This window comes from Halichoerus grypus, chromosome 9 (assembly GCF_964656455.1).
Source record: "Halichoerus grypus chromosome 9, mHalGry1.hap1.1, whole genome shotgun sequence".
NCBI lineage: Eukaryota > Metazoa > Chordata > Mammalia > Carnivora > Phocidae > Halichoerus > Halichoerus grypus.
The window spans coordinates 695446-715992 of record NC_135720.1 but is presented as its reverse complement, the minus strand read 5'-3'; the positions used below and the strand labels follow the sequence as shown (position 1 = coordinate 715992).

The window sequence follows — 20547 nt, the reverse complement described above, 5'->3', positions numbered from 1 at the left end:
ATTCCAGTCTTTGGACTATTCAACTAATGGCTATTTTAACCATCCATTAAGTTTGACATGGTTTTCCAAGTTCTGATTACAACTCATCTGATCACAGACATTACTGGTTGCCTCCTCCAAGCCCACCCCCTGATTCCTTGCTGGAAGACCTCTGACTGATAGTCATGTCTACTCTTTTCATGTGGCCATGTGCTCCAACAAAGGGGGGATGCAGCCCCAGCCCCAAGGAGTGAACTATGACCCATCTAGTCACAGACAGGACAGGAACGTGATTAAATCAAGTTAAACAAATGTATGTAAAAGTCTGGCGGGGGAAGGGGAAAGACAGAAAAAACCTGGGTCCCTGATCAAATGCCTGGAAAACAAAATTCTGTTTTTAAAAAACAAAACTAAACAAAACAAAAAAAACCCACTGGTTTAGCTTTTTCAGTTCTTGCACCTAAAAAGAATTTAACTAACAGACTAACAAAAAGAATGACCACACGTTAAGCATTTTGATTGGTTAGGGATGTGTTAAATACATTAATGTCTTTATTTCAAACTTGGTAATTTCTTTCCAAAGAATGCCTACAACGTATTAAAATGCCATTTAAAGATATAACTGCCTTTAGAAGTTTTCCAAAATCTATTTTAACATTTACTCGACACTTTACAAGGTTGTGTCATAATTTCCGGTAGCAAATTCTAATTGTCTTAACTCTAAAAAGAATGATAAGTAATTTCCCTATAGTAGCACCCACTATAAGCATTTATATACTCTATCTATCCTTACATGTATCGTACATACATTTATACTTTGGGGTCATAGAATGTTAATAAATATGATAACTAGTAAGTATGAAGCTAAAAATCTGGCTTTTACTTGTTTGTTGTTAAAAGAATACAGTCAGTCTTCAGCTGGAGGCCAAAGCATAGCTAACCACTATGAAGTTTGCAAATCTTCAAAGTCACAGATCTCGGTAAAGTTGAGAAGCAAGCACTCCTATAACTTGTAATGAGCTATTCACAATAGAGAGCAAACACCAGGGCCAAGGCGACGTACGTTTCCGTTTCCTGTTTCGCCGCAACCCAGCTGTCCCATGCAACATCCCATATCCATCTGCTGGCAATCTGTGATACACAAATTTCAAAAGACCAACTTTAAATTGAACATGTTAAGAAGTAAACTTTAAGTCTATACAGTATCTCAGAAAGTCATATTTAGAAAGTAGTTTGTCCAATGCCCCCTTTCCTGAAAGGGCCCCTCTTCTCTTCCTGGAGTGGTCCTTCTCTGACGCAGGGACTGGACCTTAGCAGAGTGTCTGGGCGCAGAGCGGGGAACCCTCTGTAACTGGGTCTAAGAGTTCTGCATACAGTACTACTCCGCTGTGTTACACTCCCTGATATGGAATTCTCCTTTCCATCCTTAAAATATGTTCAAGGGAAAGTTTATTAGAACTTTGTTTTGAAATAAAGAAATGGCATTGATTATCCAAGCAGACCATTATTGAAAATTCTAAATCCTTTGCTTCGCTCACAAAGCCATACGTGATTTGAGTACAGCCTACTTTTCCATGGTGGATATAAATGGCCACAAACCTGTTGTGGTTTCTCCCAAGAGGGTGAGTCTATTTCTCTAGCCCTTGAGTATGAATTGGTCTTGGGACTTGCTCTGAGCAAAAGAATGGGACATCGTGTGACTTCCAAGCAAAGCCTTCAGAGGTCTTCTGCTCCCACCTGCTCAGAATGCTCTGAGGAGACCCCCACATAAGGAAAGCCACTCAGCCCGCCAGAGGACGGTGGCTCACGTGCAGGAGAACCCGGGAGCCCCAGCCAACAGTGAGCACCGGCCACCAGACACGTGAGCGAGGCCATGTGGGACGGCGAGTGTGTCAGGGAGACCAGCAGGAGAAGCCGCTGCTATAGTTTGGCTGGCCCACAGAACGATGACAGATAAACGGCTGTCGTTCTGCGCTGCTAAGCTGTGGGGTGGTTTGTTGTACGGTACAGTTACCCACGTGCGCTACCGAAATATACGGCAAGCACACAGGTTACTAACCAAGCATGCCAGTTCCCCGCTGCCGCGGCATCTTTCCACTCCTGCGTTCTCCGGTTGCCAGTCCCTCTCCCCAGTCTCTGGCACAGCTGGTTTCTTCGTGACATTCAGATATCAGAGGGCCTTCCCTGGCTGCAGACAATCCCAGGGGCCGCTCTGCCCTACTCTAATCTCCTCCACGTGAGAAGTATGTGCTGGTGTTCTCTTCTCCCTGGGTGCCAAGGTCACCTCCGTCTTGTTGACTCTTGTGTGGCCAGCAGCCCTCTGCCTGCTTCGGCGAAGACTGCACTGTGACCAGCTGCCATGCGTTGACAGGCAGCTCACTCCAGCTCACAGGGTCTAGTGTATTCATATTTGTAAATGACCGCGATTGCCTTGCTGCTGACTGAGGCCTCTGTGCCAGAGACCACGTGGATGGCTTTCTTACAGACCCACTCATTTAGCCCTCAGGGTAGCTGCGGCCCTTAGGTGTACCATCTCCGTTTTACAGATGAAAACAGCCATGCCCCGGCCGCAGGCTCCGACTGTCGCTGCCAGCATTCCTGTCTAGGTCAGCTGGACTCGGAAACCTAAGCTGTACCACTGTCCATCCCATTCCATTTCTTAAACGCTGGCCTGCATTGTTTTCTTTCCTCAAGTAAAAACTCTCGGAGAATCATGGTCTGCGTCTCCCCATTTTCTTTTTCTCAGTACCTAACCTAACTCCCATTAGTGCTCAAAATAAATTTACTGGTTAATTATCAAATGACATTAAATTGTCAAAATTAGTGTGATCATGGAATAGGATAGCTATATAGTTTAATAAATTATCAATAGAAAATTGCCATTTCTGGGGGCGCCTGGGTGGCTCAGTTGGTTAAGCGACTGCCTTCGGCTCAGGTCATGATCCTGGAGTCCCGGGATCGAGTCCCGCATTGGGCTCCCTGCTCAGCGGGGGGTCTGCTTCTCCCTCTGACTCTCCCCCCTCTCATGCACTCTCTCTCTTTCTCATTCTTGCTCTCTCAAATGAATAAACAAATAAATAAAATCTTTAAAAAAAAAAGAAAATTGCCATTTCTGGGTTAGTACTTTTCAAATAAGAGGCACTGAAGGAAGATACAGTTAACAAAACCATCCTCTATCAGAGAGGCACCTGGGGCCGTGGAGGCCGTGGCACAGGAACTCAGGTCACTAGAGGGGACACCGTGGGGCACTGCCTGGGAGATGCTGCGTCAGCGTGGTACTCACATTTATCGCCTGACCAGTCTTTTGAATAAACAATACTTTTATAATGAACTTGTAACGGTGATACCCAAATTCTTTCACTGCTGACAAGATGCGGTCTGCTAACTCAAGTGACAAATGAGAGAAGACTTTATCATCATATTTGACATCTTTAAGACTTTCCTTTAAAAAAATAGGAAAAACATTTTAATTTTCAAACCAAATATTTTCTACATAAAAATTCAAGAAAACATGTATCTAAATAATACATATAACTTTAAAAAAAACAGATGCATTCCTAACCAAATAGTATTAAATGAATGTTGAGCTTATCAATTTATTTCAATAACAATGCTGAATAAAGTTTATTTGGTTTTTAATCACATTCAATTGCTCTTCATTACCAACCCTTAACCAGTTAAGTTTTCCTTTCAAACAGCTAGTGGGGAGACACGGGAATTTTAAAACAAGGCTTCTGGGAATGCTTAGGTAGATGAAGGAAATCTTTCTCTAATTTCCATATTTGCTAAAACTCAGACTTGCGTTTTCCTAAAGCCTGGGTTTCCTGGACGGGAGCCTGTATTATGTGACTCCTGTCTTCCCCAGTGTCCTTGAATTAAAGCCACTTCTCTAGCTGCTCCCTCTGTGGACTCCAGGGGGACGCTGAGGAAATCCAAGGTTTCCCGCCATGTCTGCTGTGGATTAATCACAGCTGGGGAGACAGATGTGAGTCATGAGGCACTAGGCTTTTCCACAGCCCATAAGCAGACTGGACCACCTAATGAGCAGACTGCAGGTACCTTTGACTTACCTGGACAATGATGAATTAATGTGGTTCTGGGTCCTGCGATAACAAATGAGCTCCTACCAGCTAATTTTATAGACATGTAAAACCAAATAGATTGCTCTGTTTTTTTGTTTTGTTTTGATTCCCTTCTAGAATGGTGCTGGACCTAAAACTGGGTCTAGAAGCATTTGTTTCCCTCAGGCATTGGCTGTGTTTCTGTCTTTCAGACGTTTAGCAACATCCACTCTCTCTTCTGAATCTGCCTAACAGACCTCAGGCTTTGCCCGCCCACATGCTCTTATTTAACAAATAATGAGTGCTTGCTATAGGAAGACACCCACAAGCTCCAGCAGTGTATACTATTTCTGCACCCAGAACTATGTTGAATTTTCCGTGAACCCAAGCGAAAATCCCTGGCCTCTTTATGACACCTAGCTATCCACCTACATATCCAATCAGCTGTTCCAGGCCCCATCACACTCAATGCAATTCTGTAAATTATCATATGTAAATACAATTTGAAATCCTACTATATCCAATAAATCCGAACTCAGTCTATGTGGTAAGACCAAGTAAGAGACACACCAAATGTATATTCTCATGTCACAAATGCTTGCTGTTGGTGTTTAAGTAAGAGAAGAAGGTAATCAATAATTATTTTATTGTATTAAATTGAGTTTAATTTCTTTATTTCCTGAAGCCATGACAATGATTAGTTCAGCTTAGAAATGTATCTGTCTGTGGTAGTAGAGGGAGGCTAGAGTAGGCCTCCTAAATATTCTTCTGTATTAATAAAAGTTAATTCATTTAAATAATTAACTTTGATATGATTAAAAGAGTATTAATCATTTATACAAAATAAATTAAAGAGATGCTTTCTTCCCAACACCTAGCTCACATCAGTAGTTACTGAGAGAATGCACCTTGTAAACTGAAGGGGAGGGAACTTTGAAATCAGAAACGTATCTGGGGTAGACTCAAGCTTGGTGGAGTCCCACAGGGGAATGTGGCCATCAGAAAACGCCTGGGTGCCTGGGGCCCAGCACTAGAGACCACAGATGAAAAGGTGATTCAGAAAAAGTGGTCCCTCAAATTTTCTATAAATAAAAAACTTTAATTTTGTCCTTTAAGAAAGATGATGAAGGAATTCTTTCCATCTGAACAATGTAGCCTTCAGATACCAACACTAGTATAAATAATGTTGGTATTAACATTAGCCTTACAGTATTTTATAAAATTGAAGCAGCTTTTTTGGACTAGCCTGGAAACAACTGTCTTAAATGACCTTCAGATTCCAGTCACAGTTCAAGGAAGGGGACCAGTGCCTGTGTTGGTAGTTGCCTGCCCTTAAATGCTTCAGCGTCCAGGGACCACCTTTTCACACCCATATACGGATACAGTGTGTTTTGTTTAACTCATTCCTCCAAATATGGGAAAACATGAAACCTGAGGGATAATTTATGGATAATTACGGGTTAATTAATGGTTGAAATAAAAGAATTAAGTCTAGCTCACAGCATCAATGTGAAATATATTTGAGTATGACTACAAAAGTACTTCCATATTTTCAGAGATAAATGCTAAAAAAATCAATGAAATATATGGCCATAAATCTTAATACAGTTTATCAAATCCCCAAAGCTAAGATATTGCTATCATATGTATTTATCAACCTACCTTTAATATCTGCTGGACTTTAGTTTCTACTGAATGAGCTTGGAATTTTTTCAATGGCTCCATTCTATATGAATTAGCAAACTTTAATTTTGCCAGGGCACTCTTCCATTCTTTACCTAGATCAGCAATTGAATCATCAAATGGAGGCTCTACATACTGAACATCATGAATCGATTCTCTCAGTCTTTCTCTTAAAATCTGTGTATACTGAAACAGGGGGGAAGGAAAAGAAAAAGAGATCACTTTTTTAATTGTAACCCTGCTACAATGGGACAGAGCTGACACAAAGTTTGGAAATCCATTCTAATTGATAAAGAAGTTGCTGAATCCTAGATTCAGTGATTCACTCCTGGCTATCAATTGGGTAAAAGAAAAAAAAGTCTATCTAGCTAGCAATCATCTATTTATCTATAAACACAAATTTGCATATGTATATTTAAAATATCCATGGAAGATACAAAAGAACCAGAAACAAGAGAGGCCTCCAGAGAGGGCAACTGGGTGGCTAGGAGACAGGTGTGTAAAGAAAACTTTCTGGTTCTCTACCCTGAGGTTATGAAAATATTATCCTTCATTGTGTTCTTACAATTTTATTTACTTTTATTTGTCTTTGAGTAAATAATACCATTATTTACATAAATATTTACATAAATAACATTACATAAGTCTTAAGTTGAAAAGATAACTAAAGTGTATTGATCTGGTACCTACATTATTTTATGGTTTTGAGATTCAACATTCATTCTGTGACATTCAACACTCCTTAAAGAAATATTTATTTGGTGCCTAATATGGTCCAGATAAATGTTCTAGGCTCTGAAGTTACAGTGGTGAGCTTCGTTGTAATAGCTAGGGATTAATTGTTCGCCTTATTTTAACTCATAATCAAGGAGTCTCCATTCATGGAGGGATCATTCTAATGGACAGGAGGGCTGATTGACAATTTAAAGCATACAGAAACATGAATAAACGGATTTATATAGTAGCAAATGCTATCAAAATAAAACCACATGACTTGGTAGGAACTCATTGGGAAGGACTAATTTAGACAGAGTTACCAGAGAAGGCCCCTCTGAATGAAGTTAGATTTGGGCTGAAGCCCAAAAAGAACAAAGGCTTCAAGGCTAACAGTGTGTTCTAGGAGCAGGTTTGTGGTCAGTGTGGGTCAAGTGTTCTGAGCAAGGCAGAGTGGTGACATGATGGAAGCTAGAAAGGCAACCGAGGAGCAGGTCGTGAAGCACTGAATAGAAAGAATGTGGTGAGCAGTTTGGTTTTATTCTCAGAACAGCGGGAAGTCGCTGGAAAAATTTAAGGATGTGAGTGATATGTTCTAAATTACAGTTTTAAAAGGTCATTCTGGCTGGTGTGGTGAACAGATTAGAGGGAGATCAAGGTTTGGAGGGAGATAACTTTATACTTTGTAATGCTTTTTACAAATAATGTTAACTAAGTAATTCTGTAACCAGGAACATGGTTTACTTTGGCATTTATGTAAGAATTTTTATTTCCAAGTAATTTTTTATTTTAACACAAATCTTTCAATTTATTCTGAAGCATTTATTCTTTTGCTATTTTTTCAATGAGGCTTTAGATTTAAAAACACGTTTTATGTTTTTAGGAGTTGTTTTTATATAGAATTACTGTTGCACCCACCTATTAAACTTTTATTAATTTTAATGTTTATTATCTCTCGATTTTTCTAAATATATAATACAAGTCTACCTATTTCTATCATCCCTCCTCCTTTTCAGATTTTACTGCAGAGACCAGTAGTTTAAGATGTAAATATTAAAAATCACAATCCTAGGAGTATTGTGAGAGTATTTATTCTCTACCACTGATGTTTCTATGTGGCAGAAACTGGCACTGGATCAATACTTCCCTTTCTTTGCCCCCTCTGAGGGATTTATCTGATTGGCAGGTTGGCAAGACAAAGAACATGTTTAAATGTAGATTCTTCCAGCCCTTCTCTTGGCATCTGATTATATCATCTGTTTGACCACTGCATACGTTTCACAGAGATAGGCCATCATCTTAGATATATATCATTGTCCAGCTATGGCCGTGACTATTTGGTGAGCTGGTTTAATGTGAGTAGAAATGTTACCATTTGCCAGCCTATTTTTCATCACTAATAGTTTGTTAATGTGGCTATATGATTTTTTGAATGTTTAACCAACCTTGCTTTCCTGGAACAAACTCCACTCAAATATAATATACTATTACTATTATTATTATTATTTTACTGGAAGTTTATACCTTTTGACCTCCTTCACCTATTTTTCTTTTTAGATTTCACATATAAGTGAGATCATACAGTATTCGTCTGACTTATTTCACTTAGCCTACTGTTCTCAAGGTCCACATATGTTATTGCAAATGGCAAGATTTCATTCTTTTTTTAATGGTGGAATAAATAAATACTTAGGTTGTTTTCATATCTTGGCTATTTATTGTAAATAATCCTGCAATAAACAGGGATGCATGTATTTTTTCAAATTAGTGTTTTTGTTTTCTTTGGACAAATACCCAGAAATGGAATTGCTGAATTGTATGGTAGTTCTTTTAATTTTTTGAGGAATCTCCATATTGTTTTGCATAGTAGCCGTACCCATTTACATTCCCACCAACACTGCACAAGGGCTGCCTTTTCTCCACATCCTTGCCAACACTTGTCATCTCGTTTTTCAATAATAGCAAATCTAATAGGTGTGAGGTAATATCTCACTGTGGTTTTGATTTGCACTTCCCTGATGATTAGGGATGTTGAGCATCTGCTCATGTACCTTTGGCCATCTGTACGTCTTCTTTGGAAAAATACCTATTCAGAACTTCTGGCCATTTTTTAATCCAGTTGCTAGGGTTTTTTTGCTGTTGAGTTGTAGGAGTTCTCCACATATCTTGGATACTAACCCCTTATTAGTTATATGATTTGCAAATAATCTCTCCCACTCAGTAGGCTGCCTTTGCATTTTGTTGGTTTCCTTTGCTGGGCCAAAGCTTTTTAGTTTAATGTAGTTCCACCTCTTTATTGTTGCTTTTGTTGCCTTTGCTTTTGGAGTCGGATCAAAAAATCATCACCAAGACTGATGCTAAGGTGTTTACCACCTATGTTTTCTTTTTGGAATTTTATGGTTTCAGGTCTTACATTCAAGTCTTTGAGTTTATTTTTATGTACATGTAAAATGCTGATCCAGTTTTGCCAATAACCATTGAAAAGACTGTCCCTTTCCCTATTGTGTATTCTTGGCTCCTTTGTTATAAGTTAATTCACCATAAATATGTGTTTACTTCTGGACTCTGTTCTGTCCTATTGATTTAAGTGTCTGTGTTTATGACAATGCCATACTGCTTTGATCACTACAGCTTTGTAATATACTTTGAAATCAGAACGTGAGATGCTTCCAGCTTTGTTCTTTCTCCATACTGCTTTGGATACTTGGGGTCTTTTATGATTCCATACAAAGTTTAGGATTGTTCTGTGAAAAATGCCATTGGAATTTTATTAGGGATTACACTGACTCTGTAGATTGCTTTGGGTAGTATGTACATTTTAACAATATTAATTCTTCCAATCCATGAACGTTGAATATCTTTCCATTTATTTGTGTTGTCTTCGGTTTCTTTCATCAATGTCTTACAGTTTTCACTGTAGAGGACTTTCACCTCCTGGGTTAAATTTATTCCTAGATATTTTATTCTTTAATGCAATTGTGAGATGAGATTGTTTTCTTAATTTCTGACAGCTTGTGTATAGAAATGCAAGATTTTTTTTTCATATTGATTTTGTTGACTGCCATTCTGCTAAGTTTGTTTACTGAATCTAACAGTTTCTTGGTGGAGTCTTTAGGGTTTACTATATATAATATCATGTCATACACAAATAGTGACAGCTGTACTTTTTCCTTTCCAATTTGGATGTCTTTTCTTTCTTTTTCTTGCCTAATTTCTCTGGCTAGGACTTCCAATATAATGTTGAATAGAAGCGTTGGAGTGGGCATCTTGTCTTGTTCCTGAACTTAAAGGAAAACCTTTCAGCTCTTCACCATTGAGTATGATGTTCACTGTAAGTTTGTCATATATGACCTTTATTATGCTAAGGTATGTTCCCTCTAAACCCACTTTGTTGAATTTTTAGGATAAATGGATATTGAAGTTTACCAAATGCTTTTACTGCATCTACTGAGATGACACAATTTTTTAAAAATAGAGAGGTGAGGGGCAGAGGGAGAAGCAGACTCCTGGCTGAGCAGGGAGCCTGATATGGGGCTCAATCCCGGGACTCCAGGATCATGACCTGAGCCGAAGGCAGACGCTCAACCGACTAAGCCACCCAGGTGCCCAAGATGATACAACTTTTATCCTCCATTTTGCTAATGCAGTCTCACACTGATTGTTGGGGATGCTGACCATCCATGCATCACTAGAATAAATTCCACTTGACCATGTTGTATGATCTTTTTAATATATTGTAGAAGTTGGCTTGCTAATATTTTCTTGAGGATTTTTGCAACTACATTCATCAGGTTTATTGGCCTGTAGTTTTCTGTTCTCTGGTGTCCTTGTATGGTTTTGTTATCAGGGTAATGTTGGCCTCATAAAATTAGTTTGGAAGTGTTCCTTCCTCTTTTATTCTTTTGAAGAGTTTGAGAAAGATTGGTATTACTTCTTCTTTGAATGTTTGGTAAAATTCACCAGTGAAGCCATCTGGTCCTGACCTTTGTTTGTTGGGAGGTTTTTGATTACTAATTCAATCTCCTCACTAGATATTGGTCTGTTCAGGTTTCCTATTTTAGGAATTTATATATTTTTTCTGGGTTGTCCAAATTGTTGGTGTATAACTGCTAATAATACCTTATGATGCTTTCTATGTCTATGATATTAGTTGTAATGTCTTTTTTTTTTCTCCTCTTTCATTTCTGATTTTGTTTGAGCCCTCTCCCTTTTTTCCTTGGTTTCTCTAAATAAAGGTTTGTCAATTTTATCTTTTCAACGAACCAGCTCTTAATTTCACTTATCTTTTCTATTGTGTTTTTAGTCTCTTTTTCATTTACTTCTCAAATATTTCCTTTCTTTTACTAAATTTGGGTCTCAATTTTTTTTTCTAGTCTTTGATGTATAAAGTTAGATGCTTGAGATTTTTTGTTTCTTGAGGTAAGCATTTATTGTTATGAAATTCCCTCTTGGAAATGTTTTGCATTCTATAAATTTTGGTATGTTGTATTTCCATTTTCATTTGTTTCAAGGAATTTTTAAATTTCTCTTTTGATTTCTACAGTGACACATTGGTTGTTCCATATAATGTTTTTAATCTTCACATATTTGTGATTTTTTCAGTTTTCTTCTTATAATTGACTTCTTGTTCCATACCATTGTGGTTGGTAAAGATGCTTGGTATTTTAGTCTTCTTAAATCTATGAAGACTTGTTTTGTGGCCTAACATGTGATAGGTCCTGGAGAATGTTCCATGTGCACTTGAGAAGAATGTGTATTCTGCTGCTCCTGGACGGAATGTTCTATATATATCTGTTAAGTCCATCTGGTCTACTGTGTCATTGAAGCTGATGTTTTATTTTTTGTCTGAATGATCTACCCATTGATGTAAGTAGGGTATTGAAGTCCCCTATTATTACGTATTGCTGTCTCTTTCTCCCTTTATGTCTTGCCTTATGTATTTAGGTGCTCCTATGTTGGGTGCAGTATATGTATTTTATTTTTCTTAACATGTTGTTGGATTTAATTTGCTATAGTTTCATTAAGAATTTTTGCATCTATGTTCATGAGGAACAGTGGTTTGTTTTATTATTCTGGTTTTGATAGTAGGGTAATGCTGACCCCGCAGGATGAATTGGGAAGAATTCCCATTTCTTCAATTTTGCAGAACACTATATTTGGCAGAAACTCACCAGAAAAGCCATTTGGGCCTGGAGTTTCCTTTATGGAAATGTTTTAAACTTCACTTTAATAGATATAGGGGCTCTTCAGGGTACCTATTATTTCTTGAGTGAGCTAGAGTAGTTTATTTCTATATATTAGTTTTTCTAGAGCTGCCATAATAAAATACAACAGACCAGGTGGCTTAAACAACAGAAATTTATTTGCTCACAATTCTGGAGGTGGGAAATCCAAGATCAAAGTGCCACCAGGGTTGGTTTCTCCTGAGGCCTCTCTCTTGCAGATGGTTGCTGTCTTGCTACCTCTTCACATGGTCACCCTGCTGTGCATGTTTTACCCCGTGTATCTGTGCCTTAATCTCTTCTTACAAGGACATGAGTGAGATTGGATTAGAGCAAACCCTAACAGTCTCAAATTAACTTAGTTACTTCTGTAAAGGCCTAACTCCACATACACTCACATTCTGAGGTATTGGGGGTTAAGGGCTTCAACATATGAATCCTAGGAGAACACAATTCAACCCATAATAGTGTCTTTTGTGGAATTTGTGCATTTCATCCAAGTTGTTGAAATTAGGATCATAGCTGTTTTTAGTATTTCTTTATGATCTTTTAAATGTTTATTGGGTATGTAGTGATTTCTTCTCATTCCCTAGTTGAGAATTGGTCTTTTTCTTTTCCTGATTAGTCTGGCTTCAGCAATGGCTGGCAAACCTTCTCTGTAAAGAGGCGGCTAGTAAATTTTTTAGGCACTGTGGACATTGCCAATGCTCCTGCTCCTCCAACTCTCCCCTTTCATCCTCTTCCTCCCTCATTTCCATCTATCCTTTTAAATAACCTTTTAAAAATATACAAATCATTCTTAGCTCATAGGCTGTACAAAAATAGGCAGCAAGCCAAATTTGACCCACACGCTGTTGTTTACCAACTTTTAGGCAGGAAGTTTATCACCTTTATCTATCTTTCCAAAATATCTTTGGTTTCATTAATTTTTTCAGTTCACTATTTCATTGACTTGCACTCTTGTTTTTATTACCAACTTTCTTTTGCTTGAGTTTAGATTGTTCTTTTTTAAAAAAAAAAAAGATTTCATTTATTTGACAGAGAGAGACATAGCGAGAGAGGGAACACAGGCAGGGGGAGCGAGAGAGGGAGAAGCAGGCTTCCCGCTGAGCAGGGAGCCCGGGTGGGGGCTCGATCCCAGGACCCTGAGATCATGACCTGAGCTGAAGGCAGACGGTTAATGACTTAGCCACCCAGGCGCCCCTAGAGTGTTCTTTTTCTAATTTGAGCTGATGGTTGAAATACTGACTCAAAATTTTTCTAATATACTTATTTAGGGCTATAAATTTCCCTGAGTACTGCAATAGCTATACCCTACAGTTTTTGAAATGTTGTATTTTCGTTTTCCGTTGAAAATATTTTCTCTTTTGTTTTCTTTTATTCTGGGTTATTCAGAAGTGTATCATTTTATTTTCAGACAATTTGCATTTTTCTATATATCTTTCTGTTAATTTCTAATTTATTCCGTTATGGTCAAAGAACATACTTTGTGATCTGAATCCTTTTAAAGTTATTGGGACTTGTTTTATGTCCCAGGACATATTCTTAGTGATGCTTCTTGTACACTTCTAAAGAACATTTATTCAGCTGTGGTTGCATGGAGTATGCCATAAAAGTGCACTAGTTCAAGTCATTACATTATTGTTCATGTCTTTTATATCTTCATTAGGTTTTTGTCTATTCTACCAATTACTGATAGGGAGATGTGTTGAAATTTCCAACTGTAATTATGGATGTCTATTTCTGTAAGAATGCAAGTTTTTGTTTCCTGTATTTCAGAGCTCTGATTTTAGGTGCACAGACATTTAGGATTGTTAGGTCTTTCTGATGAATTGACTTAACATTATGAAATGACCCTCTTTATCTCTTACAATATTCTATTTAGAAATGTATTTTGTCTGATACTAATATATGTATTCCAGCTCTCTATTAGTGTTCACATGGTAGATTTTTTCCATCCTTTCCATTTTAACTTATTTGTGTCTTTATTTACATTCCAAGTGTTTCTTGTAGACAGTATATAGTTTCAACTTGCTTTTATAAGTAATCTGACAATCTAAATTTTAGTTGGGGTGTTTACAATATTTACATTTAATGTGATTGTCACGATTGTTTAAATCCCTATTTTTTGTTTCCTCTTTGTCCCATCTGTTCTTTGTTCCTTTTATCTACTTTTTTAAAAGATCTTATTTTTAAGTAATCTCTACACCCAACATGGGACTCAAACTTACAACCCAAGATCAAAAATCACATGCTCTACCAACTGAGCCAGGCAGGTGCCCTGTTCATTTTTTATGCTTTCTTCTAAATTAAGTATTTTGGGGGGCACCTGGGTGGTTCAGTTGGTTAAGCATCTGCCTTCAGCTCAGGTCATGATCCCAGGGTCCTGGGATTGAGCCCCGCATCGGGCTCCCTGCTCAGCAGGAAGCCTGCTTTTCCCTCTCCCACTCCCCCTGCTTGTGTTCCCTCTCTCACTGTATCTCTGTCAAAAAAGAAATAAAAATCTTTAAAAAAATAAAGTATTTTTCATGATTCCATTCTGTTATCTGTTGGCCTATTAACTTTATTATTTTCCAGTGGTAGTTTTAGGGCTTTATATATCTTTACCAGTCTATTTTCAAGGCAGATTATGCCACTTCCCATACTATGAGTCTTACAATGGCATAAGTCCCCTCCTCCCACCTCTCTGGTCTTTATGTTAGGATTGTCATGCATGTTACTTCTACATATGCTACAAGCCCCAAAATGTTATTTTGTATTTAATCAGCCAATAATCTTTACTTTTAATTTTTTTTCCTAATTTATAATTTTTAAAGTTATTATTTAAATTTTAGCTAGTTAACATACACTATAATACTGGTTTCTGGAGTAGAATTCAGTGATTCATCATCCCAATAATCCTTAAACAGAAAAAAAAAATATTTATCTACATATTTACCACTTCCAATGCTTTCATCTAGATACATATTTACATCTCTTACCACATTCATTATGCCCAAAAGACTTCGTTTCACATTTTGGATAGTGCAGAGCTTTTGATGGTGAATTTTTGATTTTCATATATTTGAAAAACCTATTATATTGCCTTTGTTTTTGAAAATTTTTTTTCACTGGGTATAGAATTCTAGGTTGATGGTCTTTCAACTTTTTTTTTTTTTTTTTTTTTTTTTTTTTATAATGGTCTTTCAACTTTAAAGATACTTTAAAACTAATGAAAGTGCCAGTTTTCTGGCTTGCATTGTTTCTGATCAGAAGCCTGCTCTCATTTTACCATTCCTCTGTACCTACAGTTTTTTTTTTCCTAGCTGCCTTTAAATTATTAAATCATTGATTTTAAGCAATTTGCTACACGTCTCAGCATAATATCCATGTTTCTTGTGCTTGAAGTTCATCGAGCTTGGATTTGTGGGTTTATAGTTTTCATTAAGTTTGGAAATTTCTCACCCATTATTTCTTCAAATCTTTGTCTGCCCTGTCTCCTCTCCTCACTTGGGAACTCCAAATATAAATATATATACATATATGTATATATATATATATATATATTTTTTTTTTTTTTTTTTTGCCTGAATTTCCCTGTATCTCATTTATTTCTCCTAATATATTTTTTTTTCAGGTCTTCTTTCCACTGCTGCCTCTAAGTTCACTAAGTTCTGTTCTGCAGTGTGAAATCTGCTATTTCCATTCAGTATCTTTTACATCTCTAACATTATATTTATCAACTGTAGAGTTTCATCTGGATTTAACATGCTTGAACATACAAAATGTAATAACTGTTTTATCATTTAATATCATATAACTGCTTTAATTTAATGAAAACTAATACAGTAACTTTTCTGTAGTAACTACTTCAGTGACCTTTTATACTAATTCTATCTTTGCTATTTGTCATTTCTGGGTGTTTTTATTGTTTCTTCTCACTTTGAGTTCTATTTTCCTGTTTCTTTGTAGGTCTGAAAATATTTAATTAGACAGAAGATACTGTGACTTTTACCTTGGTGTGTTTTTGCATTCCTTTACATACTCTTGAGTTTTCTAGCATGTAGTAACAGGAACAGTTTCATTCTCTTGAGACTTGCTTTTAATCTTGATAGACCAAACTGGAAAAATCTTTAAGTCTAGAGCTATTTCTTCCCCCAGTACTGAGACAATACACTTCTTAGCACTCTAACCAATGCCCTATGATTTACATGGTTTTCCACTCCTACTGGTGGAAAAACAAATGATTTTGTGTGAGTCCAGCTATTTTTTCCTGCTCCTTTTGGTGGTTCTTTCTCTGGGAACAGGTGGTTTCCTTATTAGACACACTGATCCTCTAACCTGAAGACCTGAGGAAAATCCTTAGCAGATCTTTGGAGCTGTTTGTGCAGCTTCCTCCTAATACTCTGCTCTGCATTCACACCAGCTTCATCTACCCTGGCTCTCAAACCCTTCTCAACTAAGGAAGAGCTCTCCACAGGTATAGGCCAGAATTCCCTCATCGGGGAGTCAGAGGAAATCTTGGGGGTCACCATTCCTATCCCCCACCCCCAGAGATTACTATCCTGTCTTGCCTTACATCTCATCAATGGAAGAACAATTGCTTCATACATTTTGTGCTATTTTCAATGGCTTCTGGTAGGAGTTACTCCATGTTGGCTGCTAGTTGGAAGCCCTTCATCAGAAATCTACTGTTTTGATTATTTGCCAGGCTGCATTGTTTTAGTTGGAGTAAAGAGGAATTATTTGCTCCCAAAGCCTCTTAAAAATAAAATCTTATTTTGGGGCGCCTGGGTGGCTCAGTTGGTTAAGCGACTGCCTTCGGCTCAGGTCATGATCCTGGAGTCCCTGGATCGAGTCCCGCATCGGGCTCCCTGCTCGGCAGGGAGCCTGCTTCTCCCTCTGACCCTCCCCCCTCTCATGTGCTCTCTCTCTCTCTCATTCTCTCTGTCTCAAATAAATAAAATCTTTAAAAAAAAATAAAATAAAATCTTATTTTGTTCTTTTTTTATTAAGAGAATACTTCTCTAGAGTAATTGCCATCTTTTTTCCCCACAACATACACAAGGGATACAACAAGACTGTATCCTTAACAGTGGCTTACAACTGCAATGATTCCCTTGGGGATAGAGCATGCATGCATGGTTTGAAAATAAGTGATTCTAACTTGCTGAAAACTCACATCTCTAACATTTCTTCCTTATATATAATTTTGGCCTTTTGATTCAGTTTTCCTTTTTTTTTTTTAAAGATTTTATTTGACAGAGCGAGAGACAGCGAGAGAGGGAACATAAGCAGGGGGCATGGGGGAGGGAGAAGCAGGCTTCCGGCTGAGTAGAGAGCCCGATGCGGGGCTCAATCCCAGGACCCTGGGATCATGACCTGAGCCGAAGGCAGATGCTTAATGACTGAGCCACCCAGGCACCCCATGATTCAGTTTTCCTTTTATTCATTATTTTATCCTTTCATTAAGGAAGAATCTTTGTAATTACTTCTAAAAATTAGAAATGTTTTAAATATGATCAACATTTTTGCATCTACAAAAATAACCTGACTTTAATTATTTAACCTAGTGATACAGCATTTCCTTATGTTGAGCCTGCTTATAATCCCAAAATAAACGGAGTCTGGTCATAAGATGCCACTATATTAGTAACAATATTATATTAATATACTAATTAAAGGCTATTTGGGGCACCTGGGTAGCTCTATCAGTTAAGCGTCCACCTTCAGTTCAGGTCATGATCCCAGGGTCCTGGGATGAGCCCCGAGTCGAGCTCCCTGGTCAATGCAGAGTCTGCTTCTCCCTCTCCCTCTGCTCCTCCCCCCAGCTCATGCTCTCTCTATAGCTCTGCTCTAAAAATCTAAACGCTATTTGCTTGTATTTAAGATTTTCAAATGTATATACACAAGTAAGACTAACCAAGTCTTCAATTTTTTGGTTATCTGTTTATGGTTTTGGATCTTTGGTTTGAGCAGCTCACAGAATGGAAGAGAAGGCTAAAGAACCAGACACATGAGGCACATCAGTATTCTGTCCTCAATTTGAATTAATCCCAACCATTTTCTTACATTATTCCATGAAGCGTTCAACTAATTAGCCACATTTGTGTCTCATCTAACCACAAAGTTAAGGAAAATGACAGTCCCATTAAAACTCTATTGTATGGGAAATGAATTAATCCTCCAAAGGAAAATGGAAGTACTATTACTAGAAGAAAAAAAAATGGATGCAGCACATATAAAATTAAAAGACATTTAAATCGATTAAATTGTGCTGTGTGTCTTCATGCTTCCTATGCTTAAGAACAGAGGAATTCTCTACTACCAAAAAATTAGAAATTACCCATTAGTGCACTTATTATTCTCAGGTCCATTTAGTGAGCATATGTGGAGTGCATTCTCAGTCTCTTCCCTGTTTCTGGTCTATTCAAATTTCTTACTCCTAGAAGCCTAGGTCTTAAAGGCAGCTATGATCGATCACATCCATATCAAACAAGAATGGCCTTGGTCCGTATCCCTTTATTTTCAGACTATGGTCTATATACCACGTGTATATATATCCTTTAGGATTCAGGCTTATTCATTTTTCAAGACCACTTCTGCCATGTAGTAGGAAGTTCCTAAAAGGCACCTTTGTCTGCCTCAAAATACAGAAATTTTTCTTTACTGCTGGTGATCTATCTATAAAACAGATTTATTACCAGGCAACACGGTTGATCCTTGAACAACAGGAAGGTTAGTGGCACTGACCACCCCCCTCCAGTCAAAAAAAAAAATCTGTAACTTCTGACTCCCCCAAAACTTAAGTCTACTGTTGACCAGAAGCCTTACCAATAATATAAATAGCTAACGAGCACATATTTTGTATGTTATATACTCTATTCTTACAATAAGGCTAGAGAAAGTTCTTTTCAAATTGTTACAAATCTCAAAAAAATTTTTTCAATATATTTATTGAAAATAATCTGTGTAAGTGGATCTGGATGGCTGGCCCTCATGCTGTTCAGGGGCCAAACTGCAGAGCACGGCTTTTGGGAGCATGAAACTTCACTCCCAACAGGTGAAGTTTCCAGCCTCGCTCTGCATTTGGTTGTGTGAAATTGCTCTATTTTTCCTCCTCTAGTCTGTTCTTTCCTTTGTAAAATGGAGACACCACAGAACTGTCATTACAGCCGGCATGTTTTGATTCCCGTTTTATTCCTTGAAATGTTTTAGGAACATCAGCGTTTTGTCTGCTCTCTCTCCTTCACCTCGGAGATTATGGGTCCCATGAAGTAGGTGGGAAAGGAAACCTTGAGACAAGTGGACCAGGATTCCCAGGGCAGATGCTAGTCTCAGCTCTAGCCTTACAGTTCCCTATCCTTGGACAAATTATTTCCTCAGTTAATGTCTCAATAAAAGGAGAAGTCTCCATTACAATAATGGTTTTTGGACTATGGTCTCACAGAAATCCTGATGTTATTCCACCCATAAAGTGAAGGGCATCTTCCACTAACTCCAGACAATAAGTCTCACATTTGTTTTTTCCTCCTGCAGGTCCCTCAAATACTGAGACTGCAGCTGTTTCTGAGAACTCAACACATCGGACCCTTGTCCTTGTCAAAACAGCACACGTGTGGCCCTGAGTGCAGAGCCCAGGGAGCACGAGGGAAGGGAGAGGGAGACCGGGGAGCACGAGGGCTGGGAGCGCGAGCCCCGGGAGCACGAGGGAGGGGAGAGGGAGACCGGGGAGCACGAGGGAAGGGAGAGGGAGACCGGGGAGCACGAGGGAGGGGAGCGCGAGCCCCGGGAGCACGAGGGAGGGGAGAGGGAGACCGGGGAGCACGAGGGAGGGGAGCGCGAGCCCGGGGAGCACGAGGGAGGGGAGCGCGAGCCCGGGGAGCACGAGGGAGGGGAGCGCGAGCCCCGGGAGCACGAGGGAGGGGAGCGCGAGCCCGGGGAGCACGAGGGAGGGGAGCGCGAGCCCGGGGAGCACGAGGGAGGGGAGCGCGAGCCCGGGGAGCACGAGGGAGGGGAGCGCGAGCCCGGGGAGCACGAGGGAGGGGAGCGCGAGCCCCGGGAGCACGAGGGAGGGGAGCGCGAGCCCCGGGAGCACGAGGGAGGGGAGCGCGAGCCCCGGGAGCACGAGGGAGGGGAGCGCGAGCCCCGGGAGCACGAGGGAGGGGAGAGGGAGACCGGGGAGCACGAGGGAGGGGAGCGCGAGCCCCGGGAGCACGAGGGAGGGGAGCGCGAGCCCGGGGAGCACGAGGGAGGGGAGCGCGAGCCCCGGGAGCACGAGGGAGGGGAGCGCGAGCCCGGGGAGCACGAGGGAGGGGAGCGCGAGCCCGGGGAGCACGAGGGAGGGGAGCGCGAGCCCCGGGAGCACGAGGGAGGGGAGCGCGAGCCCGGGGAGCACGAGGGAGGGGAGCGCGAGCCCGGGGAGCACGAGGGAGGGGAGCGCGAGCCCCGGGAGCACGAGGGAGGGGAGCGCGAGCCCCGGGAGCACGAGGGCTGGGAGCGCGAGCCCGGGGAGCACGAGGGAGGGGAGCGCGAGCCCGGGGAGCACGAGGGAGGGGAGCGCGAGCCCGGGGAGCACTAGGGAGGAGAGCACGAGGGCGGCGGGCCGCTCACCGACACCAGCCCCGCGCCGCCCGCCACCGCGCTCTGGCCCCGCCCCCGCACTCACTGCCTCCCTCTCGAACATGCTGGGCCTCCTCTCCCTCCGAGGCTGCGGCGGCGCCGGCTGCAGCTGAGATGCCGGACTCGAAAACGGTTTCCCGCCTCGCCCGCGTTTCTCCATGCCGCCCGCACTCCACCACGCCCAGCGGCCCGCCTCCACTCGCCCCAAACGCCTCCGCCGCTTCCCGCGAGAGCTCAAGTCCCGCGCCTGCGCCGTGCCGGCCAGAAGTGCGCCCGGGAGGGAGGGG

The 20547-nt window shown here is 40.3% G+C and overlaps 1 protein-coding gene across 1 annotated transcript; it reads right to left on the bottom strand.

Annotated features, from left to right (window-relative positions):
- Window positions 1-492: 492 nt before the first annotated feature.
- Window positions 493-20482, bottom strand: DYNLT2 (dynein light chain Tctex-type 2). The gene is made up of 4 exons (XM_036104372.2): window positions 20307-20482; window positions 5703-5909; window positions 3263-3421; window positions 493-1110 (listed from the first exon to the last, which is right to left on the bottom strand). Exons 1-4 carry the CDS (start codon window positions 20418-20420, stop codon window positions 1000-1002), a joined length of 591 nt encoding a protein of 196 aa, XP_035960265.1. The 5' UTR covers window positions 20421-20482; the 3' UTR covers window positions 493-999.
- Window positions 20483-20547: the final 65 nt, after the last annotated feature.